Raw genomic sequence first — 22,921 nt, forward strand, 5'->3', positions numbered from 1 at the left:
TGTGAGGATGTGCTCCACGCTGGGGTTGTCATCCACTCCTCTGCCTACTTCGTGGATGGTTGTCTGGCCCCATGAGTAATGTGGCCGGCTCTTGCCACTGAGCTGGCTCTTCTGACTGGGTGTGAGTCACTCCTGCTGCTTTGCTTGCTTCTGATGGGGTCACACCAGCTTACCCTGTGTCAGAGGCTGGCCTTTGACTCCTGGTTATCCTGACTGCCTCTTCCTCCCACGTGTTTGGATTGTAGACGTGTGTCACACACCTGGTGAGCTGCTCTCACGCAGCCCCGACAGAAGCTTTGGGCCCACTCATAGCTGGTGGTAGCGGTGGGGGGTGTCACACGCTTTGGATAAGTCAGCTCTTCTGACAGGACACCAGCCAACTTGTGTGGAAACTGCTTACCTATCTTGTCTATGGGACGGGAGCTATGGGCCAGCCACGGAAAGGGACTTAGCTGCTCAGTGACAAGTCGTGACCAGGCATGTAGTCAGTAGAATCCTATGTGAGTGATGCCCAAGAAGAATCAGGCTGTGAAAAAATCCATCCCTTCATCTGTGTGGAAAATGGAGAGCTGATGGACGGAAGTGATTGCCTCAGACTTGAGATGAGTAAGCCAAGCCCCAGACAGGCCGTGGTCACAAAACCCATGATAGAAGCTACTGTCCTTGGGCTCCTTGACTATCACAGTGGATATGCTTGTCTCATACATGGGTCACAGTCTCTGGGGGAAGAGGGATGGCTGCTTTTGTGGTGGTAAGGATTGAACCCAGGAACCTGTGCATGTTATACAAGCCTTCTACCGGTGAGCTACTCTCCTAGCCCAGATACTGTCGTCTCGAAGCAGAGTGCTGCCACTTAAGTACGTGGTACTAGTGTCTACAGATGTGTTCTGGGCTCTCCTGAAAACAGGAGGGGGTGCGCTTACTTGGGTTCTACATTTGGATTCTCACTCTCCCTCCTCACTGGTGAGTTGGTGACAATGATTGAAGTATTTCCTTCTGGAAATAGCGTCTCTAATTTAGCCTCTGTGGCAGGATCACACGCAAAAAAGTCGCGGGTTGCTGTGCCAGGCCCACCGTTGGCTAAGGCCATACCACCAGAGCCCTTTGCTGCCCCTGGTACATGAGCGTGCTAAATTCACCTCCTCAGGCTGTTTCCACGCTGGCTGTCAGTCCCCTCTGCTCCTCTGGGACTGCAGTGCTATGACCTGCCGGGCAGTGGAACAGGTCTACACGGACCACTGCCTTTCTTCCTTCTGAGGCTTCTCAGTGCCTTGATAGGCCAGATGGAAGTGTACATCTATCTGTGGGGCCAAGACGTCCATGCCCACCCCACCCAACCCCCCCCCCGTTCGGTCTCACACCTCCTATCTTGTTGGCTCCAGGTGAGGTTCTGGATCTCAGGACTCCAGGTCTCAGGTGGAGTAAACCTTGCTGGTGGAGCTGTCAGCTGCTGCTCTTTAGGAAAGACCGCTTGCTGTGTGAACAGAATCTAGCACGAAGGGAGAAAGCCCCTATCAACAGATGTTTGTTCCTTTTCTAATATTAGTTCTGGTTTGAGGCTGAAGTTGAGGTGTCTGTTCCCACCAGCCTCCCTTATGGCAGGCCCCTGGCAGTGAGGGGTAAGACCGGTGGGGTGGGCTCAGTTGTGTGGGTACACAGCTAAAGGAAACTGTTGTAAGGTTGGGGTGTGTAGGGTGGGATATGGTGGTCAGGGCGGGGCCGCCAGTGGTTTTTATCTTGTCTCTGCCATGCAGCCATTTCTGAGCTGCAGCCGCAAAGCAGCGAGGCTCACAGCAGGGCTTTAACCTTGTAGTCATTAGGCTTGAAATTGCAGTCTGGGCATTTTGGAGCAGAGAGGAGCTTTCCCTTTGTTCTGGGTAGAATTGTCTTGTGGGTCTCTGGACTACGGAGCTTGGCCGCTCAGCATCATCCAGTGGATCTGTCTGCTTCTTTCCCTTTGCTTTTGCCAAGCCTTGTCTCATTGGGAAACAGAATATTTAAAATTATATAATTGCTCATGAATGGGCTTTGAAGAAAAAGTACATGGTGGCTTTGTTTTGTTTTTCTTTTTTAAAATTCTGTGTATGAGTGTTCTCCGTGTGTGCCTGGTGCCCACAGAGGCAGAAGAGGGGGCATTGGTTTCCCTGAAACTGGAGTTACAGATAATTGTGAGCCACCACATGGGTGCTGGGGATCGAACCCCTTTCCTCTGCAGGAGCTGCTGGTGCTCTTAGCTGCTGAGCCAGCTCCCTAACCCTGTAAAGTGTTCTGAGAGTAACAGAGTTCCCCATCTGTCCCTGTCTCTGACCCCAGCATTTGAGAGAGACAGGTTTAGGCTGGCTGAGATGAGAAAGACAAGGAAGCACTATGCAGGCCACGGAGGGTGACCTGGTAGCCCAGTCAGGGGGAGTGCATGCGAAAGACAGAGTTTAGGAACTGAAGTTACCTTGTGAACCTAGGGGCCTAAGCAGCTTGTAAGAGGATTCTGTTGCCTACAGGGCAGACCCCTGAGGTCTTGCAGCCCTTACTGTGGTTTGCTAGAGGGGCTGGAACCATGTCTGCATAGAAGATGAGCTCACGTTAGTGGATTTGAAAAGAAATTTTTACTTCATCTGATATTTTGTGTCCTTCTCTGTGAAGGACTTGTAAAATTGCCGCCTGGGCAGGGACACTTATTAGACCTTGTGAGCCTTGGCTGCTGTCTCCTGAGGTGGAGCAGAGCCCCTCTCCGTGCGCTCATAGTGTTCAGCTGGTAGCAGGGTGTGCGAGCCGGAAATGGTATCAGACCAGCCTTCCCATCCCGCTAATTGACCAATCCCAAAGCCAGACCCAGTGGTTAGATTCTGAGCCCGAGGTACTGGAGGGCTCCCGCTGGTGTGGGCTGAGCAGGTCAGCTCGGCTTCCCCTGCTGCCCTCTGAAGGCTCCGGAAGTCACTTCAGTCCTCCTCACACACAGTCTTTTCCACACACCCGAACACAATGGCGAATATGATGAAGAAGAGGAATGTGGCGATGAACAGGCCGATCACTATCAGGCCCCCCATGTCCCAGGAGTTATCCCAGAAGTCGCCATTCTGTGTATCCTTGGGGATCACCATTTCGCCCGTGTAAATCTGGAAGAGGGGACAGAGGCCCTGAGTGCAGAGAGCTCTGAAGGTCTTGTCCCCAGCCTTGCTCTCCGTGCCCCCTCTCTGAACCTCCATGCAATTGCACTGAACAACTGGATACATCTGGCTAGCCAACACTGAGGGCTCTCACGCTTGGAAGTTCTGGGGATGGCCTCGGGAGTCTCTGGTTCATTTCTGACCAACTTGGATATGAGCCAGGATGCCTCTCCCACCACTGAGGCCCTCCTAGCTAGAGCCTAAAATGTACCTCTGTAGATCTCCCCCTATTTTCATTGTCCCATTTGCCTCCATTTTGAGAGACTGGTGTAGCAACCCCACTGGCATTGATGGCACACAAGTCTCAGCCCCTCAGAAGGCTGGATTCCTGCTTGAGCCCAAGAATTCCAGGCCAACAGGGAACAACAAAATCCTGTCAAAAAAAAAAAAAAAGTGGAACTGGAGAGATGTCTACTCAGAAGTTAAGAACACTGATCACTTGCAGAGGACCCAAATTCAGTTCCCAGCACCCATGTGGCAGCTCACAATATCATCCATAATGCCAGTTTCAGGGCCCCAGACACCGTTTTTAGCTTCTGAGGGTACCAGGAATGCATGTATGGACATATATACACGTAGGAAGAACACACACCATGAATCTTTAAAAAGGGGATGGTGGTGGTGGTAGATAGGAACAGAGGGTGATTGAGGCAGTGTCTGGAGACTGCTGGAAGCAGGAGGCCTAGGCGTACGGGTGTCAGTAGGCTGCAGCCAGCTGAAAAGAGCTTAGGGAGAAAAGAAACGTCATTACCTGGTTCTTCTGCCAATAGGCTGTGTCTTATGAGGGCAAAGGAAGGTCACGGTTGTCCTCCAGGCCTTAAACTTTGGGGTTCCTGGGTGGAAGTGGCTGCCAGGTGACCACAGATATTCAGCAACTCAAAGAAATGACTGTTGGCAGCCCAGAGCATTGCCAAATGGCTCTGACCACACCTTGGCTGCTGCCACCAGAGCAAACAAAGGTGGGCTAGACTGGTTGCCTGGCAACTGCCACTCCCTCCCTCAGTCCCTCAGCAGTGTTCTACCCTTTTGTGATGGCGTCTCGTGGAGATGCTCAGGACATTTTGTAAGTTGCCCTTGAGTGAAGTCAAACTTGGGTGAGAGTATAGATTGTGTCCCCGTGCTGCAGGCCACCTGTCCACCTCACCTGTGTGCACCAGGTGTTAGTTCTCCGTCTCAGTGACCTCTTGAAGCTTACTTGGGAAGGCGTTCTTTCCTGTGGTATGGGTGAATGGTTAGCTGCAGCTCTGGCTGGAGCCTCCCAGAACCATTTCTGGTAGGGAGTGCTTGCCACCCTTAGTCTTTTTCTCTTGTGCCTGCCCCGGGCATGGCCTCAGCTGTTTCATGTGGTTGGTTCCTACCCCTTGGTTAGAGAGAAAACTGGGAGGAAGGAATTGATCATACATGCTCTGCTTGACTCCTTTAAAGCTTAGCTGTGTGGGCCTGCAACCCATCATAAGAGAGGCTTTTCCCTCCAGTGAGGCTCATGTCGTAGCCCACAGGTCATCAATCCTGCTGTAGAGTTTTGAGAAATGCCCACTTACATCAGTTTCTAGAATGCTCGGTATCTGTTGTTCTAATCCTCTCAGGACGTCTCTTCAGATACAGCCTGGAGAGGTTGACAGGCGAGGAGCAAATTCAGGAAAGCATTCTTGATTGACCCATGGCTCACCTGTTGCTTTACACTTCCTTGTGTAAAACTTGCTGACTTCCTGGCTTGCCAAATGCACACAGCTGGCAGGCTGGTCTCTGGCACACCCTGGTACTTTTATGAGCCTATCAGTGAAATCAGGTTCTTATCAAGAGTCAGTTGTTTGTTCCCAAACTGGTTTATAGTTGTTGTGCACCTATGACTACAGAACTGAGTGTGACATCGTATAAACAAATGAAACAATGATTCCCACACTCGAGTTTTACAGACGACAGACACACAGAGAGACTAAGCAACGTATTCTGTGCAGTTGGAGTTTGAAGCCAGCTCTCAGGCCTATACCTTAGAGCAGACAGAGCTGTTGTCCCTTTTAATTAATACCTATGTGGCCACTTTGATATCACTCCATATTCCCATCAAAAGAAGCACAAAGAACTAAACTTTGGGCATATTTTGTAAGACTCATAGCATTAATTTTTTTTTTTACACACACACACACACACCACCACCAGCATTAAAATTTTTAATACATTTTGTGTATGTGTGAATGTGTTTTTATCCCATGGCATGTGTGTGGAGGTTAGTGGGCAACTTGTTGGAAATAGGTTAACTTGTGGCTTCCAGGGAACTGAATTCAGGTCTTTAGGTTTGGTGGCAAGTGCCTTTACCTACTGAACCATCTTGCTGGCCCCTCTGTAGTGACATTTTACACTCGGGTTCTTCAGGTGTGTTCACACTCTTGTTCTAATGAAACCAGAACTACAAGGTAAGGCTAGAGCTGAGCGGGTTCGCAGCCCATTCTCAGAGACCAAGCCCCACCCAAGAGGTGTGCCCGTCTGTTCCCACCTGAGCTTCTGTAGGCTGGAGGACAGTTCAGAAGTGGAAGCGCATGTTGCTCTTTCCAGAAGACCTTGGTTCAGTGCCCAGCACTCACGCCAGGTGACCCTGACCGCCTGTAATCTACTTCCAGATGATCCAGCACCTTCTTCTGGCCCCTGAGGGCACCAAACATTTACACATATATATAATAAATAAATCTTTAAAAAATACAAAAGAGGGCTGGAGAGATGGCTCAGTGGTTAAGAGGACTGGCTGTTCTTCCAGAGGTTCTGAGTTCAATTCCCAGCAACCACATGGTGGCTCACAGCCATCTATAATGAGATCTGGTGCCCTCTTCTGGCATGCAGGCATACATGGAGGCAGAATGTTGTATACATAAGAAATAAATAAATAAATAAATAGTAAAGATACAAAAGAAGCCAGGCAATGGTGGCACACACCTTTAATTCCAGCACTCAGGAGGCAGAGGCAGGTAGATCTTTGAGTTTGAGGCCAGCCAGGTCTACAAAGTGAGTTCCAGGACAGCCAGGACCACACAGAGAAACCCTGTCTCAAAAAACCAAAAACTAAAAGAACCCTGCTGGGCATGGTGGCATATACCTTTAATTCTAGCACTTGAGGGGTAGAGACAGGTGGGCCTTTTGAGCTGAGACCTGCCCGGTCTGCATAGTGAATACCAGGCCACCAGAAATCTATAGTGAGACCCTGTCTCAAAACATCAGATATATAGAGGGAATGTCATTCATAAGAAAGCTGCTTTGTCTAGTTTTAGTTAATTAACTGCTGTATCCAAGTAGGTAGATCTGTTGTCTCCGTCACTGTGGGGGAGATTGATGAGAACAGGAGAGGGTGCTGCAGGCTCAAGTGGTTTGTGCGCTGAGGGTTCCTCTGTGAGGAAATGGCGGGAGTTGTAAAGACTTGAGCACTAGCTACTTTTCCAGAGGACCCAGGTTCAATACCCAGCCCCACATGGTGGCTCGAAACCATCTGTAACCCCAGTTCCAGAGGGTCTGATGCCCTCTTCGGGCACCTCAGATAAGAAGCATGCATGTGGTACACTTGCATGTAGACACACATATAAAAACAAATAAATCTTTAAAAAAAAAAAAGACGAGAGTTAGGGACAGCATTCCCTGTCATGGAACAGGGCGCAAAGAGGAGGAAAACGTTTTTAGAACAAAATTAATTTGTGCACTTATTTTATGATATGAAATTTGTAGTATCATTTGTATCACATTTCACAAAACTTGTCTGTGCTCTACCAAGCGTTGCTGACGTGATTTTGTGATTTTTGTTCTCACCTTGATTTTGTAGTTTGTAACAAGACATAAAATTCAGGCAGTGAACCAGGCGGTTCCTCATCCTCCTGAGGGACTGAGAACCGACACTGGTAGAGCAGAGGCCATGTGGGAGGGAAGGCCACGAGAGAGCTGGTGAGGCCTGCGGTAGCCTCCGTGCACCACAATGGCTTGTTCTTGCCTGGCGCAGGGCAGTTATATCAGTGGGACCGTCCCTAAGCTGAAGTAGTCTGCCCTGTGCTGCTGCTGGCAGATCTGCAGTGACCATTTCTGTTTCCCACAGTGGGAGACGCCTACCTCCTCCCCAGTGAAGTCTGCCATCCCGGAGTGTGCCAGGCTGCAGTTGGTTAGCTTATAGGATGGACTGACCTAGCATGGGGTAGGAAGGTGCAAGCGAACTGGCTACTTAGGCTATGCCCAGGGTTGTCCATGGTACCCCCTGCTCTGCAGCTAGACTAGGAACCAGAATCTTTTCTAGCAAAGGAGGGGTCCCCGACCTTAGCCATCCTACAGCAAGGCTTTTCCTGATGCTAATTAAATCCTGCTTAAAGAAGATTCTGGAAGGAACTGGGCTGCTGTTCCTGAACTGAGGGCTTCGAGGGACCTCCTGTGAGGTGCTGGAGTAAGAAATGCAGGTTTCCACTCCTTCCACTACCCCCGGGCTTCTCTTTGGGTAGCTGGGTGTTGGATTTCCGCCCACTACACAGAAGCAATCTTGAGACAGAGTTTGGGTGTGGGTGCTTGGATGTAGGGTTGGCTAATGGAGATAATGGGGTCAACACCTCTGCCTTGTGTCCCAGAGGCCTCAAGCCCTAGGTGTGGTGAGCAGGGAACTGGAGCCAGACGGGCTGGACCCAAAGCTGGCTTTGCCACATTTTAGCTGGCTGCACTGAGGCTGATCTCCCTCCTCTGACAACCAGAATAATAAAGGCATCTACAGGACTGAAGCACCATGATGGTTAAGTGAATTTATCTGCAACAGAATGCTCAAGACAGAAGTGGGGTATGGTGGGCCATGCCTGTAATCCCAGCACTCCAGAGGCAGAGAACAGCCCCAAGTTAGGTGCATATTGACTTCCAGCCAGGGCCACTTAGTGAGATTGTTTTAAAAAGAGAAGACTTAAAAAAAAAAAAAAAGCCCCAAGCAAGCAGGGCACATTACATGTAATCCTCATACTTAAGAGGCTAAGGCAGGGGTGCGGTGAATTGAAACCTAGCTTAAGACAACTTCTAGGGCCTGGGTTGTGTTTCGGTGGCAGAGTACTTGCCTAGTGCACAGTCTTCTGGGCTTCATTCCCAACACCATTACATTACATAAAAAAAGATTTATGTGTTTATTATGTACACAGTATTCTGTCTGCATGTGTGCCTGCAAGCCAGAAGAGGGCATCAAATGTCATTACAGACGGTTGTGAGCCACCATGCACTTGCTGGGAATTGAACTCAGGACCTCTGGAAGAACAGCCAGTGCTCTTAAACACTGAGCCATCTTTCCAGCCTCTCCCATTAAATTTTTTTTAAAGGTAGCACAGCATGGCCTAGCCCTCTGGATTTTAACTGTCTTTATTAGCATCGTTCAGGTTTTCTTGTCGGTTTGGTATTTTTTGTTTTATTTTGTTTTTGGTTTTGATAAAGTTTTTTTTTTTGTTCATTTGTTGTTTGTTTTTTAATAAACAGTGATTGGTGCTTTGCCTGCATGTATTTCTGGGTGAGGGTGTCAGATTCCCTGTACCTGGAGTAACAGACAGTAAGTAGATGCTGAGAATTGAATCCAGGTGCTCTTAACCGATGAGCCATCTCTCCAGCCCCGAGAAGGGGTCTTAAGTAGCCCTGGCCGACCTGGAACTCACAGAGGTCCACCTGCTTCTGCCTCTCAGAGTGCTGGGATTAAAGATGTGTTTGACTCTGAATTCCAATTTTAGGGGCCGAGGACAGGTGGATTCTTAGATTTCTTTTTCTTTGTTTGGAAACACTTCCTTTCTTGGTTTCAATAACCCAAACCTGTCAGGCAAGTCTGTGGCTACCAGGTAGTCAAACCAGCTAGCAAGAATTCCTGTTGGCCTTGCCTGTACAGCCTAGGCTGCCAGCTGGAGGTGGCAGGGGCTGACTTCCCTTACTGAGACCTGTTTTCAAGGTAGGCTGAACTCTGCTCCCAGACAAGCAGAATGTGTGTTGCACAGACTTAGGTGACACAAGTGGGAGTAATTGGAGCCAGTCCTGACCCTGTTGGCATGTATGGAGACATACGTGTCTGTGCCCCTCCGCACATTTCGTGTTTTGGTTTGTAGCTGTGCGTCTAGAAGACAGTAACCTGCAGGGGAGGAGGATGGCGGCATTTCAGCAGCGCCGTTCTTTAACATGGGTCCACTGTGCTCTGGGCTAGCCCATTTAGAGGGGCAAATAATGGCAGTTGCTAATTGCGGAGTTTCTAAAGCATGTCTAGCACTGGGCTAGACTTGGGCTGTCTGCTTTACACTCCTAGCATACCACGGGAAGCAGGTGCCAGGGTTAGTCCATCTCACCAGAAGGAAGCCTGGCTTAAGAGGATTGGTCAGCTGAGGTTGTGAGCACACCGATAGGAACAGGGCCGGGCCGAAGGCTCCGTGTACAAGTACAACAGCCTGAAGAAATGTGGGAGGACTCAGTGACCTGAAGGTGCTAGTTGGGGGGGATACAGACAGCAGGAAATAGTCATGGCATTCCTGGGCTCAGCACCTGTCCTAGGGCATTGGCCTCCATCACTCAACAGAGTGGGACTCTGGAAGCAGCCCTGTTAGTAGCAGTGTTGCCAGTGGCCCTGCACTGGTCCCGCGCGCGGCATTGATGTCTCTGTGGCCTTCCTTCCTGTGTGATTTCCCAACCTTTGTGGGCACACAAAGAGCAGTAGCCTGGAAAGAAAGTCAGTCACTGGCCATGCCCCTAGAGCTCTGACACTGTCCTGATGCACAGAGCCACCTGCGCATAAATATACATAGCCAAACACCTTATAAGCACGTAACCAAAAAAGCTTTACTTGGAAGTAAGCAAATTTCAGCTAGAATACTGACCTGTTCCCACCCCTTCAGACAGAGGCTTGGAGTTTAGTAAATTGCACAAAGTCCCTGATCAGTTTACTTCTCTTTGGCATAAATCAGCAGAGCCAGGGCCAGTCTCCCCATATCCATGAGCTGTTCAAAATATGGGGCTCCTCAAAAGTACAGCAGAAGCCCTCAGGGGTTTCCTGGGCCTTTGAAACAGTTGACTCCTCTAAGCGCTGGTGTCCATTGGCAAGTTGAGCAACACTTGTTTCCTTGATAAGGCTCCAGATGTCTACCCTGTCTGTCACCTGGGCAGTGCCAGAAGTAGCCAGGATGATAGTCTGTGTCACGGTTCGGGAAGGCTCCTGTCCAGCTTCTCTTGGGTCATCACACTACTGTCCCTCATCTGGGTTTTACGGGTTGCACAAGGATCTTCCTGCTTCTCCTGTCGGGGCAGCAGCAGCGCACACAGCAGCAGCTACAGGCCAACATCAGCAGCAGCAGGACCGTAGCTGAAGGGAGAAAGGGAGAGGATGGTCCAGGGCTGAAAAGCCAGGGGAGGAAGGGATGCCCACCCTCCCTCCAAAGGACCTGCCCCGCCCCCAGTCTGGAGCAGTGGTCACAAAGACCAGAGTGGCTGATAGGGTCCTGTCTGTCTCTTGCTCCACTGCCCAAGCCTGACTCCTTTCAGTTTGTGGTTGATACCTGGTGGTATCCAGTTTCCAGCACTGCCTAGCAACTCAGGCAATGTCAGAGAGTGGGGCAACTCTCTTAGCTTTCCTGGGACACCACTTTCCCTACTTTCCAACCTTCCAGCCAGCACCATGGCGTGGTCTCCCAATTATCAGGAAGAGCCCATAGGACACTGAGGGGACAGGGCTAAAGGCCAGAGGCCAGGTGCCCCACTTGCCTGTGAAAAGAACGATGATAGAGAAGGCCACCAGCTCCACGGGCTCAGCCTGGGGCAGTCCTTGCAGCTTCAGCAGCAGCCTCTTACCCACAGAGCGAATCTCCTCCACAAAGTCTGTGACTGCCATGTTGCTAGGGCTCCTGTGTTCTGTAACAACACAGACAGCACCGTAGAGTCAGTCCCTGCCGAACTGCTTATGAGCTGGGAGGTAACTCCAGGGAAGCAGCCTCTCCCACCATAGCCTGCAGAACAGGTTTGTCAGTCTCAGCCCTGCACCGCTGGTGGATCCCAGGCAGAGGGAGACGGGCAGCTGGGGAACTCTGCTCGATGGTAGGGTAGCTAGCCCTCGGCCCACACTTGGCGGGAGCTGCCCAGGGCCAGTGCAGCTTGTGATAGATATGACCCGGAGAGCCTTTGAGAGGCCACCAGATGGCCGCAGCTGATGACAGTTCACCTGCCCATTCATACGGGGCTCGGCTCTTGCATTCCTTTGTCTTGAAACACAAATAGCAGGTTTGACTGGGGTGCCCCAGCTGACACAGCTCCCCTGCCAGCCTCTGGGTCACTCAGCATTTTGGTACCTCCCCAAGATGGCCTTAGGGTAGCAAGACAGGCCTCAGGGTTCTGTGTGGGAGGGGAATCAGACTCCAGGAACAGGATTATGGGGACTCTAGCTGGGATCAGCTATAGGCAAAAACTGAGGGAAGGGTTGTCCCTTGAAGGATATGATGCTGAGTCCCCAAGGACCCTCCTCTGCTACCAAGCCACTTTCTTTACTCGTTCTTGTCAGGTAAGGAAGAAGGGGTCACATAGTATTCCCTAGGGCTATCATTCAGATGGGAGCTCTAGGACTAGGTCAGCCAGCTCTTCCCTCCTGGAGTGCTGGACCTGTTGTAACCAGAGAAGGCCTGACTGCAGTCAGGCTGGCCATGGCTTCCCCGAGAGAGCCTGGACAAAGCTCTTGACTGAGTTCCTCGGTGGAGCCGTTGAGCATCAGCTCCTGTGAGTGAGCAGGAACCGGGACAGCCTTGTCCCAAAGCATCCAAACTGGCTCTTCCTGAGGGATGGGGGCAGGGGACCAGGGGCTTGTGTCTTTGGTGATTGCCACATTGGCAATCTCAACCAGGCAGGTGTCCTCCGCTGTGGTCTGTGAGACTGGTCACTTCCAGCATTCCTGCCTGGCACACAGTAGGCCTAAAACTCCCTTGAAGGTCATGGGGCAGGGTCATCCTACATGAAGGCTCTCTGCCCTTGTGCTGCGCAGTCTCTGCCCGAGTCTCTGAGAATGAGAGTCCCTGGCTGCCTACAGCCCATCATAGAAGGCCAGGCCCTTACTGCCTCCACTGAGGCCTAATTAGTGATTTAGGCCCTGGCTGGTCACCCTTCTTCAGGAACGATCCCAGCCGCCAGCCGCTGGTTTCCTCTCTGTGAAGCATGTGGTGCCTTCTCTGAGTTTGTTGTTCCTGTTTTGTCATGTTTGTGCTACTGGGGAATGGGCGCCAGGGCCTTTTTTACTCTGGGCAAGTCCTGTACCACAGAGCTGCATCCCCAGCCCTGTGGTGCCTTCTCTAACCTCATACACCCTTTATAGAAATGGTTTTTTATTTGCTTGCTTTTCAAGACAAGGTTTCTTTGTGTAGTAGCCCTGGCTGTCCTGGAACTCGCTCTATAGACCAGACTGGCCTCAAACTCAGAGATCCTCCTGCCTCTGCCTCCCAAGATGGGATTAAAGGTGTGCACCACCGCCTCGCTATTTACCCCTCCCCCACCACCTCGCTATTTACCCCTCCCCATCTTGTGCGATGGACAGGCTCTTTATCTCTGTGTTGTTGGGATGAGAGGCCTTTGGGAGGGGCTTGGCTGCGGGAACTTTCTCTGGGTGGGGACTGACAGGGCCAGGGAAGTCAAGGATGGACCCAGCCCGTGCACCACCTACTACCCATGCACTCTTTATGGAGGCCCATTTGGCTTTGAGGAGCCACATACAACAGCACAGCTGATCCCCTGCCTGAGTCACAGACCATACGAACCAGGCCATAGCTCTTTAGAAACCCGTGAGCTGTGCTCACCTCTTACGAGCGGCGGGGGCATCAGTTTTATCAGTTCCTCACCACCACAGTGGGGCACTCCAGGCTTTTGAGAACTGCACTGCTGTCTGTCACTAAATGCATAGATTTGTATGTCCTGCTGGTGTGAACATAAGGACATTCCTTCTGGTCAGACCAAAGACTGCAGCTAGGGCGTGCTTGCAAAAGTGATCCATCCGCTCTCCTGTCCGGGACCTCAGCATCATTCCCACCCCACAGAAGTGGTGTGCATATGGTTCAGAACCAGGGCTGCTGCCTTTCACCCTCCCTCTCCATCTGTGTTTGGGTTGGCCTGTTCAGCCTGGCTGGCACTGTGCCCACATTGCCTCACGAGCCCAATGGAGGCACTCCTTAAAAGCAGAAGCGGACAGGAGGATGGTGGTCAGGAGAGCTTTCTGTGCACCACACCCAAAGACCTAGAGAGAGACTGGCGGGGGGGGGGGGTGAGGCAGGGATGAGGCACCTGCTTGGGACCCTAGGTCTAGCTGGAAGGTCTCAATGTCCAGTTTCCAGGGCAGAAGGCAGTGGCTCGGGGTCCCTGCTGCACAGGGAGGTCTAAGGTCTCAGCTAGCAGAGTTGCTCCCAGCTTCTCTCTCCTGCCCCACTCTTCCCTGCTCTCTGCTTGGCTTGCGAAGCTGGAGAACTGCAGACTCCTGCCTGCTCCTGCAGAGCTCTCCTCCGATAGAACTCCTTGTGTGGACACCACACAGCTGTGCCCAGGCCTTCTGTAGGCAGCCTACTGGAAACTAGGTGGGACCTGGTCTGGGGCTGCCTGCCAGGTCTGCCTTTTACCAGCAGAAGTGGTGCTGCTAGGTATGGCTCTCTGCCCTCAAAGGGCCGAAGAGGAGCTCTTTGCTTGGCAGCTGATAATTTTGTTATTTTAAGCTCTGACCAACAGAACAGGCACATGACGAGGGAAGGGGGGCAAAGGGGTCTTGTTCTCCAAAGAGGAAAGAGGCGCATTCCGGCAGCTCCCCAGGCGTCTTCCCAGTGGGCTATTTAAAGCAGGGCCAACAGACGCCTGGTGCCCAATATAACCAGTGGTTGTTAGGTGACCTTGTTCCCCAGCTGTGGCCAGGGGGAGTGGGAGCCCTGGGGTTGGCCCGTTGACTGGATAACCCCCTAAGTTTGGAGAAAACAGAGCAGAGCTACTGGTAATTCTGTGTTTCCTGGACTTTCTATCCCAGGTTTACCCAGTTCTTTCTCAACCATACATTTCGATCAAGAACATGGGGACTAGAAAGAGTCTCTTAATGCCATCTTCAGTAGAGCAAGTGGTAGCTTCCCGTGGAGAACAGCTCTGGCTGCCACTGGGTCCACCTGCTGCCCAGGCTGCCTGCACAGCACTTGGAATCTTTTGAGGATGCTCCTGGCTGGGTTACAGGCAATGGTCAGGGAGAGCTAGCACAACAGAGAAGGAAACTGACCGGGCTGGGGGGACTGACTAGCATTCCTTTGTGTGGCAGGTGGCTGTAGAGTAAGCGGCTGTCCTGTCCCGCAGTTTCTCCGCTTCCTCATTGTAAACCTGATCGTCAGCCCCAGCTGCCACGGGGACAGGGCAGGCAGTGTGTCTGTACCTGATAAGCAGTGTCATTTGTCACCGAAGGCTTGCAGCCCCAAAGGGCCTCTTGCTGTGCCCTGTCGTCTTGTCATGGTGGCTCCTGCAGCATAGTCATGTTTGAGAAGCATACTGAATGAGGTATAGCCAGTAGATGTGCAAAAGAGATCTGAGGGCTCCAACGGCCTGACCATCAGGGCGGAGATGTCCACTGTGTGCCATGCTGAGTGTCTGAGCGACTCCATCTCTGTGGGGCTCCAGTTTGAAATCAGAAATGGGTGGTTCTGCTGCCCTGGCCCCCGAGCTTCCCAGAACAGGGAGAGCTCTGGTGGTGTGTAGAAATTAAGCAAGCTTCTCAATCTGCATTTGTAAAGCTGGGCTTCCCTTTTGACTCAGGGACTACAGAAGCCAGGGTTTTGTGGGTGCCGGTCACCCTCCTGCCTCTGGGGTCCCATGGCTCACAGCTCACTGCCATGTCCCCTTCTCCTGTCCTGCTGTGCCGTCCCCATTGTGACTTTAGTCTCCTCAACGCTGCACTTCTCACTATAGCCATGGGAGTTAGTACCCCAGCCTCAAATTTGCTGGAAATTTGAGGATCCTAAATATCTTAAAAGTAGCCAAAGCCCACTCCCTCTGCTGAGCCAAGGATACTGGGCCTTCTGTTTGCCTTCCAAACCTGGACGATGTTTTTCTTTCTTACTGGATAACAGCTTGTTTGCTTTGGAAGGAACATCTCTGGGGGACTTGAACCCTGGTGTGAGGACAGAAGGCAGGAGGGGCGAGCAGCTTCCCTGCCCAGGAAGGTTGTGCTTGTGCTGTCCAAAGAATGAACCAAAGAATGTCCCAGGGTCACCTTTCCAGTGGTGTGGCATGAAATAGAATCCTGGGGTCACTCCCCAGCCTCATCCGTGCAGTCCCCATCTCCCCTCCAGCCATGGGTTTAGAATCAGGCATGCATGTCTCTCGTTCAGTTTTCAGAGATCATGGCCAAAGGAGGACCCAGGGGATCCCCGGAACCTAAGTGGTTGTGGAGACTCCTCCCTGGGCTAATCCTGAGCTGGAAATGTAGCAATGAGCAGGTCAGAGCCCCAGAAGACGAGGAAGCTGCTGCTCTCGTCCGGACCCCAAGTAGGCGGTTCTGCTCCAGGTTCATCTCAGTCCTGGGTCTGGGGCCAGTGAGCCGGCTAGGCATACCTTGTCCTGAGCCTTGAGAAACTAAGGCTCAGCCCTAGTCCTTGGGCAAATGGAGGCTCAGTGGGTGTGTGGGTCCTATTTTAAGCTCACTGAATAGAAAAGGCTTAATGTGTCAAGTCAGCAGGCCCCCAGCTCCCTGCTACACAGTAAGTGACAGGACATCCCCCTTCTCTAGTGCTCTGTCCCAAAGGAAGAGAGAGCTCAGGTGTATACAGGAGGTGACTTAGTTCCCGGTAGGACAGTGGCCCAGTGTACCCCCCAAAATGTTCCTCTTTGAGCTCATGGTAAGTTGTGGGAGATACGAGATGCTGACTGCCCGTTCCCTCCTCTTCTGCACCCTGTTACCTCTGGCCTGTGTCACTTACCTGGGAGCTCAGATATTGGGGAGCCAAGAAGAGGAGAGCCGTTGTGTGCTTCCTCTCAGTCCTTTGCCACCACCTCTGATGGCTTCACCAGCGCTGCTGCTTTCCTGCCCGTGCTACTGCTTTCCTGCCCGCGGCTTAGGCACTTCTTAGAGCGAGCTCTTGGCTGCAGACAGCCAACTGCTGTCCAGCTTCGGCTTTTTTGTTGTTGGTTGCCCTGGAGATCTAGGTGTCATGTTACCATTGTGAGGCGGAGCCAGAGGAACCCTCAAGACTTCATACTTCACACCCAGTGCCTTCCTTGCCCAGGAGGTCCGCTCTACTCTCAGGATCCCCAAAAAAACAGCTTACTCCTCCCCTGCTCTGCCCTCCCGCCTGAGGGCTGGGCTAATGACAGAAGTTGTTGGCTGTGGTTCCCTGTGGAAATAACTCCAAGGTCTCAGTCTGAGGTTGCTGGGAGAAGAGAATGGAGTACCTCCCTCTTGAGCATCCCACCACCCTCTGGATGGCCTTTTTGGCTTGTGTTCCTGACCACCCCAGTCTGTCTCTTGGGCCACTCCCTAGCTGCTCCCTCTGGCCTCTCCCAGGAAGAAAAACAGAGGAGCTATGGGGCCACCCAAGCAAGCCAGCAAGCTTTGCACTCACCCTCTGGTGTGGCACTTCTGCTGCTCAGTACCCAGAGGCATCTTGCTGGAAATTTGAGGATCCTAAATACCTTAAAAGTAGCCTGCTTGTTTTGATGAGAGGCTTGTTTTGATGAAAGGCCTAACAGAAAGGACAGTGGGACAATATTGGTCTCATTCTGCCTAGCTGGCTCCACACACTCCCGGCCCTGTTCTCAGGCGGCCAGACCCATTAACGTTTGACAGTCTTGCCACCCAGCAGACCAGGCTGCAGGGGAGAAACTAACCTCAGCCCTGCAGTCAATGGAGGCCTTTGAATCTGAGCACAGAACCCCAGTGAGTCAGAGCTGGGGGGCAGGGTGTCAGCAACCATATGGCCACAGTGCCAGAGACAGGACAGGCCACCTCTGTACAGCAGCAGTCTTGAGCAGAGGGAAGGAACAGTTGCCATATATTCAGTGTTAGTGGAGCTGCAAGAGCGCCCCCAGTGGCTGCCTCTGCTGGCTCCTGCTGCTTTTGTCACTTGGTTTCGGGGACCCTGCTGCTTCTTTATTATTTTTATTTTTTTAAAGATTTATTTATTATGTAAACAGTGTATCGCCTGCATGTATGTCTGCAGGCCAAAAGAGGGACCAGACCTCATTACAGGTGCTTGTGAGCCACCTTGTGGTTGCTGGGAATTGAACTCAGAACCTCTGGAAGAGCAGTCTTAACCGACGAGCCATCTCTCCAGCCCCCAAGGGACCCTGCTTCTTTAGGGGCTTGTGTTCCAACTGGCTGCTCTCTGGGATCAGATCCCCAGACAGTACTCACACTAAGATGAGCTCTGTTAGAAGCAATTTTTGCCAGCTCTTCTTGTCTTTAGACTGGGCACTCAGACGGCCTTGCCTCTGGTGTCTTTCTCTGTGCTTCCCCAGCCTCATACCACACTCCTAGCAGTAGACTGTCTGGTAAGGACCCTAGGACAGTGGCCGGCCACTCCCAGAGCCTCAACCTGGGGTCAGAAAACAAACAGAGCTTCCTGCACTAGGCAGAGTAGTTACCCCAAGGGGAACATCTGGGAGTAGGTGAGAGGGGACGCTCTAGTGAGGTTGTGTCTCCCTGACTGGCTGGGTTCAACAGTGACTAGGCATAATAGCCGCTCTCCAACCTGCTGTCTCTAGGACAGTGGCTCTCAACCTTTCTAACCCTTTAATACATGTGGTGACCCCAATCATAAAATTATTTTCAGTGCTACTTCATAACTGCAATGTTGCTACTTTCATGAATCAAAATGTAAGTATCTGTTTCTGATGGTCTTAGGTGACCCCTCTGAAAGGAACACCCAAGCCCCAAAGGGGTTACTACCGTGGGTTGAGAACTGCCACTCGAGGAGCTGCGCCAAGGGCAGCCCTTGGCCTGGAGCAGGGGCTCACGGTAGGGGCCAGGAGGAGCTAGAGGTCTCTAAGGAAAGATCGAGACTTGCTCACGCCTGCAATCCCAGGACTTAGGAATCTGAAGCATGTGTTCAAAGCCACCCTGAGCTATAGTGAGACCCTAGCTTAGGACACAACAACAACAGAAAAACACCAGTGTGGTTGCACACAACCTCTAATCCCAGTACTTGGGAGGCAGAGACAGACAGATCTCTGTGTGTTTGAAGCCATTCCAGTCTACATAGTGAATCTTGGGCAAGTCCTGGCTACATAGTGAGACCCTGCCTCTAAATAATGGAAGAAAAAGAGCCAAGCAGACAAAGCACTTGGATGGCATGGCCCTTTCCTGTCCTTCCCTCCTTCCCCACAGTGAGGACTATCCCTGTAGTGCTTGCCAGCAGCTCACAGCCTGTGAGATGACCCCACCATGCTCCATTGTACCACTGCGCCTCCAGCAGCGTAAGTGGAAAGGTCATGGAATTCAAGGGTGAAATGTTTTCTCACTGACATAGCCTTGGTGGCAGAACCAGTATCTGTGCCAGAGCCTCAGCTCACCAGGGCATTCCAGCACTGCGGGGAGAGGGAAGAGCAGGGTCCCAGAGCTCACAGAACAGAATGAGGTTCACATCCCGACCCCCAGTCTCCCAGTGCATGACTATGGGGAAGTTCTGCACTGGGCAGCCCCCGGTGATGCTCCACAAGCCCCTGTAAATAAAAGGGTACAGAACAGGGACTGGAGACATGACTCAGAGGTTAAGAGCATATACTGTATTTGCAGAGGACCCCGGTTCAGTTCTCAGCACCCCCTGCCCTGCAGGCTCACAACCCATCTGGAACAAGTCCTGACCTTAGGCACCAGGGGTCACTGATACACATAGAACAAATCTAGGAAGGGCTTTGAAAGGTATGAAGCATCAAGAGTGGTGCTAGATAGTGAATCAGAGCTTGGAGACTGGGCGGACAACATTGCTTGCTTCAGCCCCAGTCCCATTGGCACTGCTTACTCTAGGTGCCGCCATGCTGCCATTGCCAAGTACTTTGGGGATGCACCTCCTGCCTGCGCCAAAGGCTGTGACCACTGCCAGAGTCCTGCGGCTGTAAGGAAGAAGCTTGATGCCCTGGAGCGCAGCAGCAGCTGGAGCAAAACCTGCATCAGGCCCTGCCAGGGGGACGACTTCGACCCTGAGCTGTATGAGGGAGGCCGCAGAGGCTACGGGGGCTTCAGCAGGTGAGGACAGTGAAATGCATCCGCTGGCCCTAGCCAGGCCAAGGTCGCCTTCTGCAGCGTGGCGTGGGCTCTTCCTGGGGCCTGGGCTTTAATGATGTGCCTGAAGATCGGGGAAGAGCAGAGCCCCGACCCTGGCTGCTCACGCCTCGCCCGTCCTCTAGGTATGATGAAGGTTCTGGAGGGAGCGGTGATGAGGGCAGAGATGAGGCCCACAAGCGGCAATGGAATCTTTTCTATCAGAAGCAGATGAGCCTGCGCAAGGTAAAGGTGGCAGATACCATGACAGGGCTCAGTGGCTCTGTTAGTTTCCAGTGCTGTGACCAAAACCAAATTGGGAAGCAAGGGCTTCATTTGGCTGACACTTTCTGCATCACCATCCAGCATCAGGGGAAGTCAGGATCCTGGAGGTAGAATGGATGCAGGGACCATGGAGGAGCGCCACTCTCTTGCTCAGCTTGTGCAGCCCAGGACCACTGGCCCAGGAATAGCAAAACCCATAGTAATCTGGGCCATCCCACATCAAGTAAGAAAATGCCTCCCCAGACCAGTCTGCCAGAGACCATTCCTCAATTGAGGTTCCCTCTTCTAGATGACTCTAGTTTCTGTCAAGTAAACAAAAAAACCTAAGCCAGCATGGTGGCTCATGGCTTTGATCCTAGCACTTGGGAGGAAGAGGCAGGCAGATCTGAGACAAAGACAGGGATGACATAGTGAACCCTGTCTCCAATGTGTCCTTCCCACCCCCTAAAAAATAACCAGCACACAGTGGTCCATGCAAGACCCTGGATGGTCCCCTCTTCGCCACCTCAGTAGGAGCTGCCCTGCAACAGGGCAGGATGTCTCATGGTTTCTCATGCTGTCTGTCTTCCAGAGCAAAGAGCCCAAGATAGAAGAATTCACACCCCCAGGTAGGTACAGAAATGCCCCAGGGGCTGGGGTGCTGTGCCTGGTTGTGAACAGTGGGTGGCTCAGTGAGGGTTGGGGGACCCCAGAGAGATGGCCCAGTGGAAAGCCCTTTCTGCCCTTTTCTCAGATGAAGACTGTCCCCTGAGAGAGGCTTCGAGCAGGAGGATCCCTAAGCTCACAGTGAAGGTATGAGAAGGATGCCTCTTCACTTGCTCTCAGGCCCTTCCCTGACCCTGAGGGTGGGTGACCAAGACGTCACTCTCCTCATAGGCCCGTGAGCACTGCCTGCAACTTCTGGAGGAGGCGCTGAGCCGTAATCACCAGGCTGCAGGGTTCCCTGACGGGTGAGTGTTCAAGAGCTCAAGGGGAAGGACCAAGGCTTGTTCCTTCAGAGAATGCCTCTCCGCCGGTTGTGATCCGTCCTACTCCATGGCTTCCAGTCCCTGCAGCCTTACCAGAGACTGCCAAAGGCCACTGAAGGACAGTGGGCTGTAGGGTACCTAGAGAAGCCTGCTCAGAATCCACGTGCGCATCCTCACCAGGCCCTGAGGCTAGCCCGTGGTCTCTGAAGAGACGCCAGGAGGACCGCGGGAGAGGACTCAGGCCTATTGTCTTGCTCTCATTCCTTCCCACAGAGCTGACCTGCAGGCCAAGGCTGTGGAGCTGGAGTATGGGGCATTCCGAAACGCCAAGATGGTCAACCTGTACAAGGCCAGCGTTCTGAAGAAGGTAGGCTTGGGCCAAGGAGGCCAGCAGGCAGTGCATGCTCATAGTCTGGGGACAGGACAAGGCCGCCTCTCCTGTTCAGAAGCCACCAGCCAACCGCTGGCCTGGAGCCCCTAACAGCGGTGAAGCTCCTTCTCGGAGCTTTCATCCCAGTGGGAGCTAGCACTTCCCTAGCATCCCCTCCACTTAATGCACAGCAGGATTGGGGCATCTGGACTGGGGCTATGCAGAAGCTGTGGGTGCCTTGATCTCCCTGCCTGTCTTTAGGTGGCTGAGATCCACAAGGCCTCCAAGGATGGTCAGCTCTATGACATGGAAGGTGGCACCAAGAGCTGCAGTGCTGGGGCTGAGCCCTCGGAGCCCAATGACTACGACATCCCGCCAGCCTCCCATGTTTACTCGGTGAGCAGCGTCCAGGTTCCCAGGGAGGCTCCACTTCTGCTTCGCCCTCTGGTGGGACAATAGCCGTGCCTGGCGCAGATGTCAGGAAAGCCGTCGAGCATCTTTGTATTTGTCTGTCAGTCGTGGCCTCTTCTCTCGTCACATGGCCCCACCTGAGTCCTGTTCTCTCTTCCCACATTCCTGAGAGCCTCTCTCCGTAGCCACAGCTGTCCCTGGGGAGCTCTGGGTCCTGAGTCTTCTGACTGCTTCCTCTTTCTCCTCACAGCTCAAACCCAAGAGAGTAGGAGCTGGCTTCCCCAAAGGCTCCTGCCCGTTCCAGACAGCCACAGAACTGTTGGGGAAGTCTCAGATCCAGAAGCAAGCCTCCGAGGCTGCGCTGGAAGGGGAACAGGATCCCTCAGGCTGGGACTGTGACCTTCAAGATGAAGACAGGAACGAGCCCCTCCCTGGGTACCAAGGAGAGGCTCCTGGAAGTAGTGCTAACTGTGGGGAGCCCTCGCCTGAGAAGAGGACAAAAGGCTCTTCCCAGGGCAGCTCCAAGGCTAGAACCAGCAAGAAACAGCAGCTCCTAGCTGCAGCAGCCCTCAAGGATTCCCAGAACATCACTCGATTCTTCTGTCAAAGAACAGAAAGCCCACCTTTACCTGCTTCAGTCCCAGGATCAGGAGCCACCCCTTCCTGTGGGGGTGTGCCAGAGGACTGCACAGAAGCTGGAGCCCAGGGACATTTGAATACTCTAGGACAGACCGAGTTTCCCAGGGAGGGACCAAGGTAAGAGTTCCGTATCGGGGAATCCTCGTTCTACAGCAGCTGTGGCAGCATCTGACCCCTTTGCTGCCTGGGCCTCTGAAGCGTACAGCTCATTCACGGGGGGCCCTGCTGGGCTGCCTGGATCGAGAGCGCAGCTAGACCCAGACCTCTGATGCTGCTCTTCCCTCTGGCCAGCCCCTGCTCACTCCGAGACCAGAACTGCCCTGAAGGTCAGCCTAGTCCTCTAAAGGAAGCTCGGGCAGGCAAGCGGCCCAGACCCCAGCAGGTACTGGAGGAGGTGCGTGGTGAGGAGGAGAGCCGCCTGGGCCAAGGGTAGGGTCAGGTGGGCTGGGCTGGGGGAAGGCTCCTGGTGCTGAGGTGCAGGCTTCCTTCTAGAAGGAGGTAGAGCCTGTAAAGGGAGCCCCAGAGTGATCTCCATGCTGTGACCCTATTCAGGAGAGCTCAGAGAGGACTCAGAAGAAGCTTTGCCCCTCAACACAGTCCTCCATCTTGGCGGAGGCCGAGGGCAGTGCCTTGGCCGGTGATAGCAGCACCGAGAATAAAGCGGCTCGAGAGCCCTGCCCGCTCTCAGCTCCGGGCATCTCCGTGAAGGAGGCTGCCGCTGTTGTGGTCAGGTACCTGACCCCCTTCTATAAGGAGGGCAGGTTCATATCCAAGGTAGGGTGCGTGGGCCTGGAGGACGTGGGTCAAGGCAGGGGTTGGGGTGGCCAGGAATGTGCACCCTGAATGAGGTAGGGCAGAGAAGGCCATTGAGCCAAGGCCAGCTTCTGCC

At 52.8% G+C, this 22,921-nt stretch overlaps 3 protein-coding genes across 5 annotated transcripts in view; 1 reads left to right on the top strand and 2 right to left on the bottom strand.

The window, feature by feature from the left end:
- Recql5 (RecQ like helicase 5) overlaps window positions 1-22,921 on the top strand; it is a 40,715-nt gene that overhangs the window by 17,025 nt on the left and 769 nt on the right. The window contains exons 8-17 of one of the 2 annotated variants that reach the window (XM_087909777.1): window positions 19,126-19,344; window positions 19,506-19,605; window positions 20,216-20,252; window positions 20,378-20,436; window positions 20,521-20,594; window positions 20,886-20,979; window positions 21,244-21,378; window positions 21,644-22,149; window positions 22,324-22,414; window positions 22,585-22,806. In XM_087909777.1, coding sequence (XP_087765903.1) covers window positions 19,126-19,344; window positions 19,506-19,605; window positions 20,216-20,252; window positions 20,378-20,436; window positions 20,521-20,594; window positions 20,886-20,979; window positions 21,244-21,378; window positions 21,644-22,149; window positions 22,324-22,414; window positions 22,585-22,806 — 1,537 coding nt within the window. Of the gene's footprint in view, window positions 1-19,125; window positions 19,345-19,505; window positions 19,606-20,215; window positions 20,253-20,377; window positions 20,437-20,520; window positions 20,595-20,885; window positions 20,980-21,243; window positions 21,379-21,643; window positions 22,150-22,323; window positions 22,427-22,584; window positions 22,807-22,921 lie in introns of both variants that reach the window. The other variant, XM_087909776.1, reaches the window with a different exon arrangement.
- On the bottom strand, window positions 2,585-4,383 carry Erln (endoregulin). Its single transcript, XM_048452074.3, has 2 exons — window positions 4,309-4,383; window positions 2,585-3,113 (listed from the first exon to the last, which is right to left on the bottom strand). The coding sequence occupies exon 2, from the start codon at window positions 3,096-3,098 to the stop codon at window positions 2,937-2,939; it is 162 nt and encodes a 53-aa protein (XP_048308031.2). The 5' UTR covers window positions 3,099-3,113; window positions 4,309-4,383; the 3' UTR covers window positions 2,585-2,936.
- Window positions 9,935-16,478, bottom strand: Smim5 (small integral membrane protein 5). Of its 2 annotated transcripts, none has more exons than XM_048451990.3 (3): window positions 16,082-16,478; window positions 10,878-11,024; window positions 9,935-10,479 (listed from the first exon to the last, which is right to left on the bottom strand). In XM_048451990.3, the coding sequence occupies exons 2-3, from the start codon at window positions 11,002-11,004 to the stop codon at window positions 10,370-10,372; spliced, it is 237 nt and encodes a 78-aa protein (XP_048307947.1). In that variant the 5' UTR covers window positions 11,005-11,024; window positions 16,082-16,478; the 3' UTR covers window positions 9,935-10,369. The 2 variants fall into 2 exon arrangements, with proteins under 2 accessions (XP_048307947.1, XP_085552176.1); XM_085696050.2 differs by lacking the exon at window positions 16,082-16,478 and adding an exon at window positions 11,114-11,331.

This window comes from Myodes glareolus, chromosome 9 (genome assembly GCF_982192425.1).
Source record: "Myodes glareolus chromosome 9, mMyoGla1.1, whole genome shotgun sequence".
In the NCBI taxonomy this organism is placed as follows: domain Eukaryota; kingdom Metazoa; phylum Chordata; class Mammalia; order Rodentia; family Cricetidae; genus Myodes; species Myodes glareolus.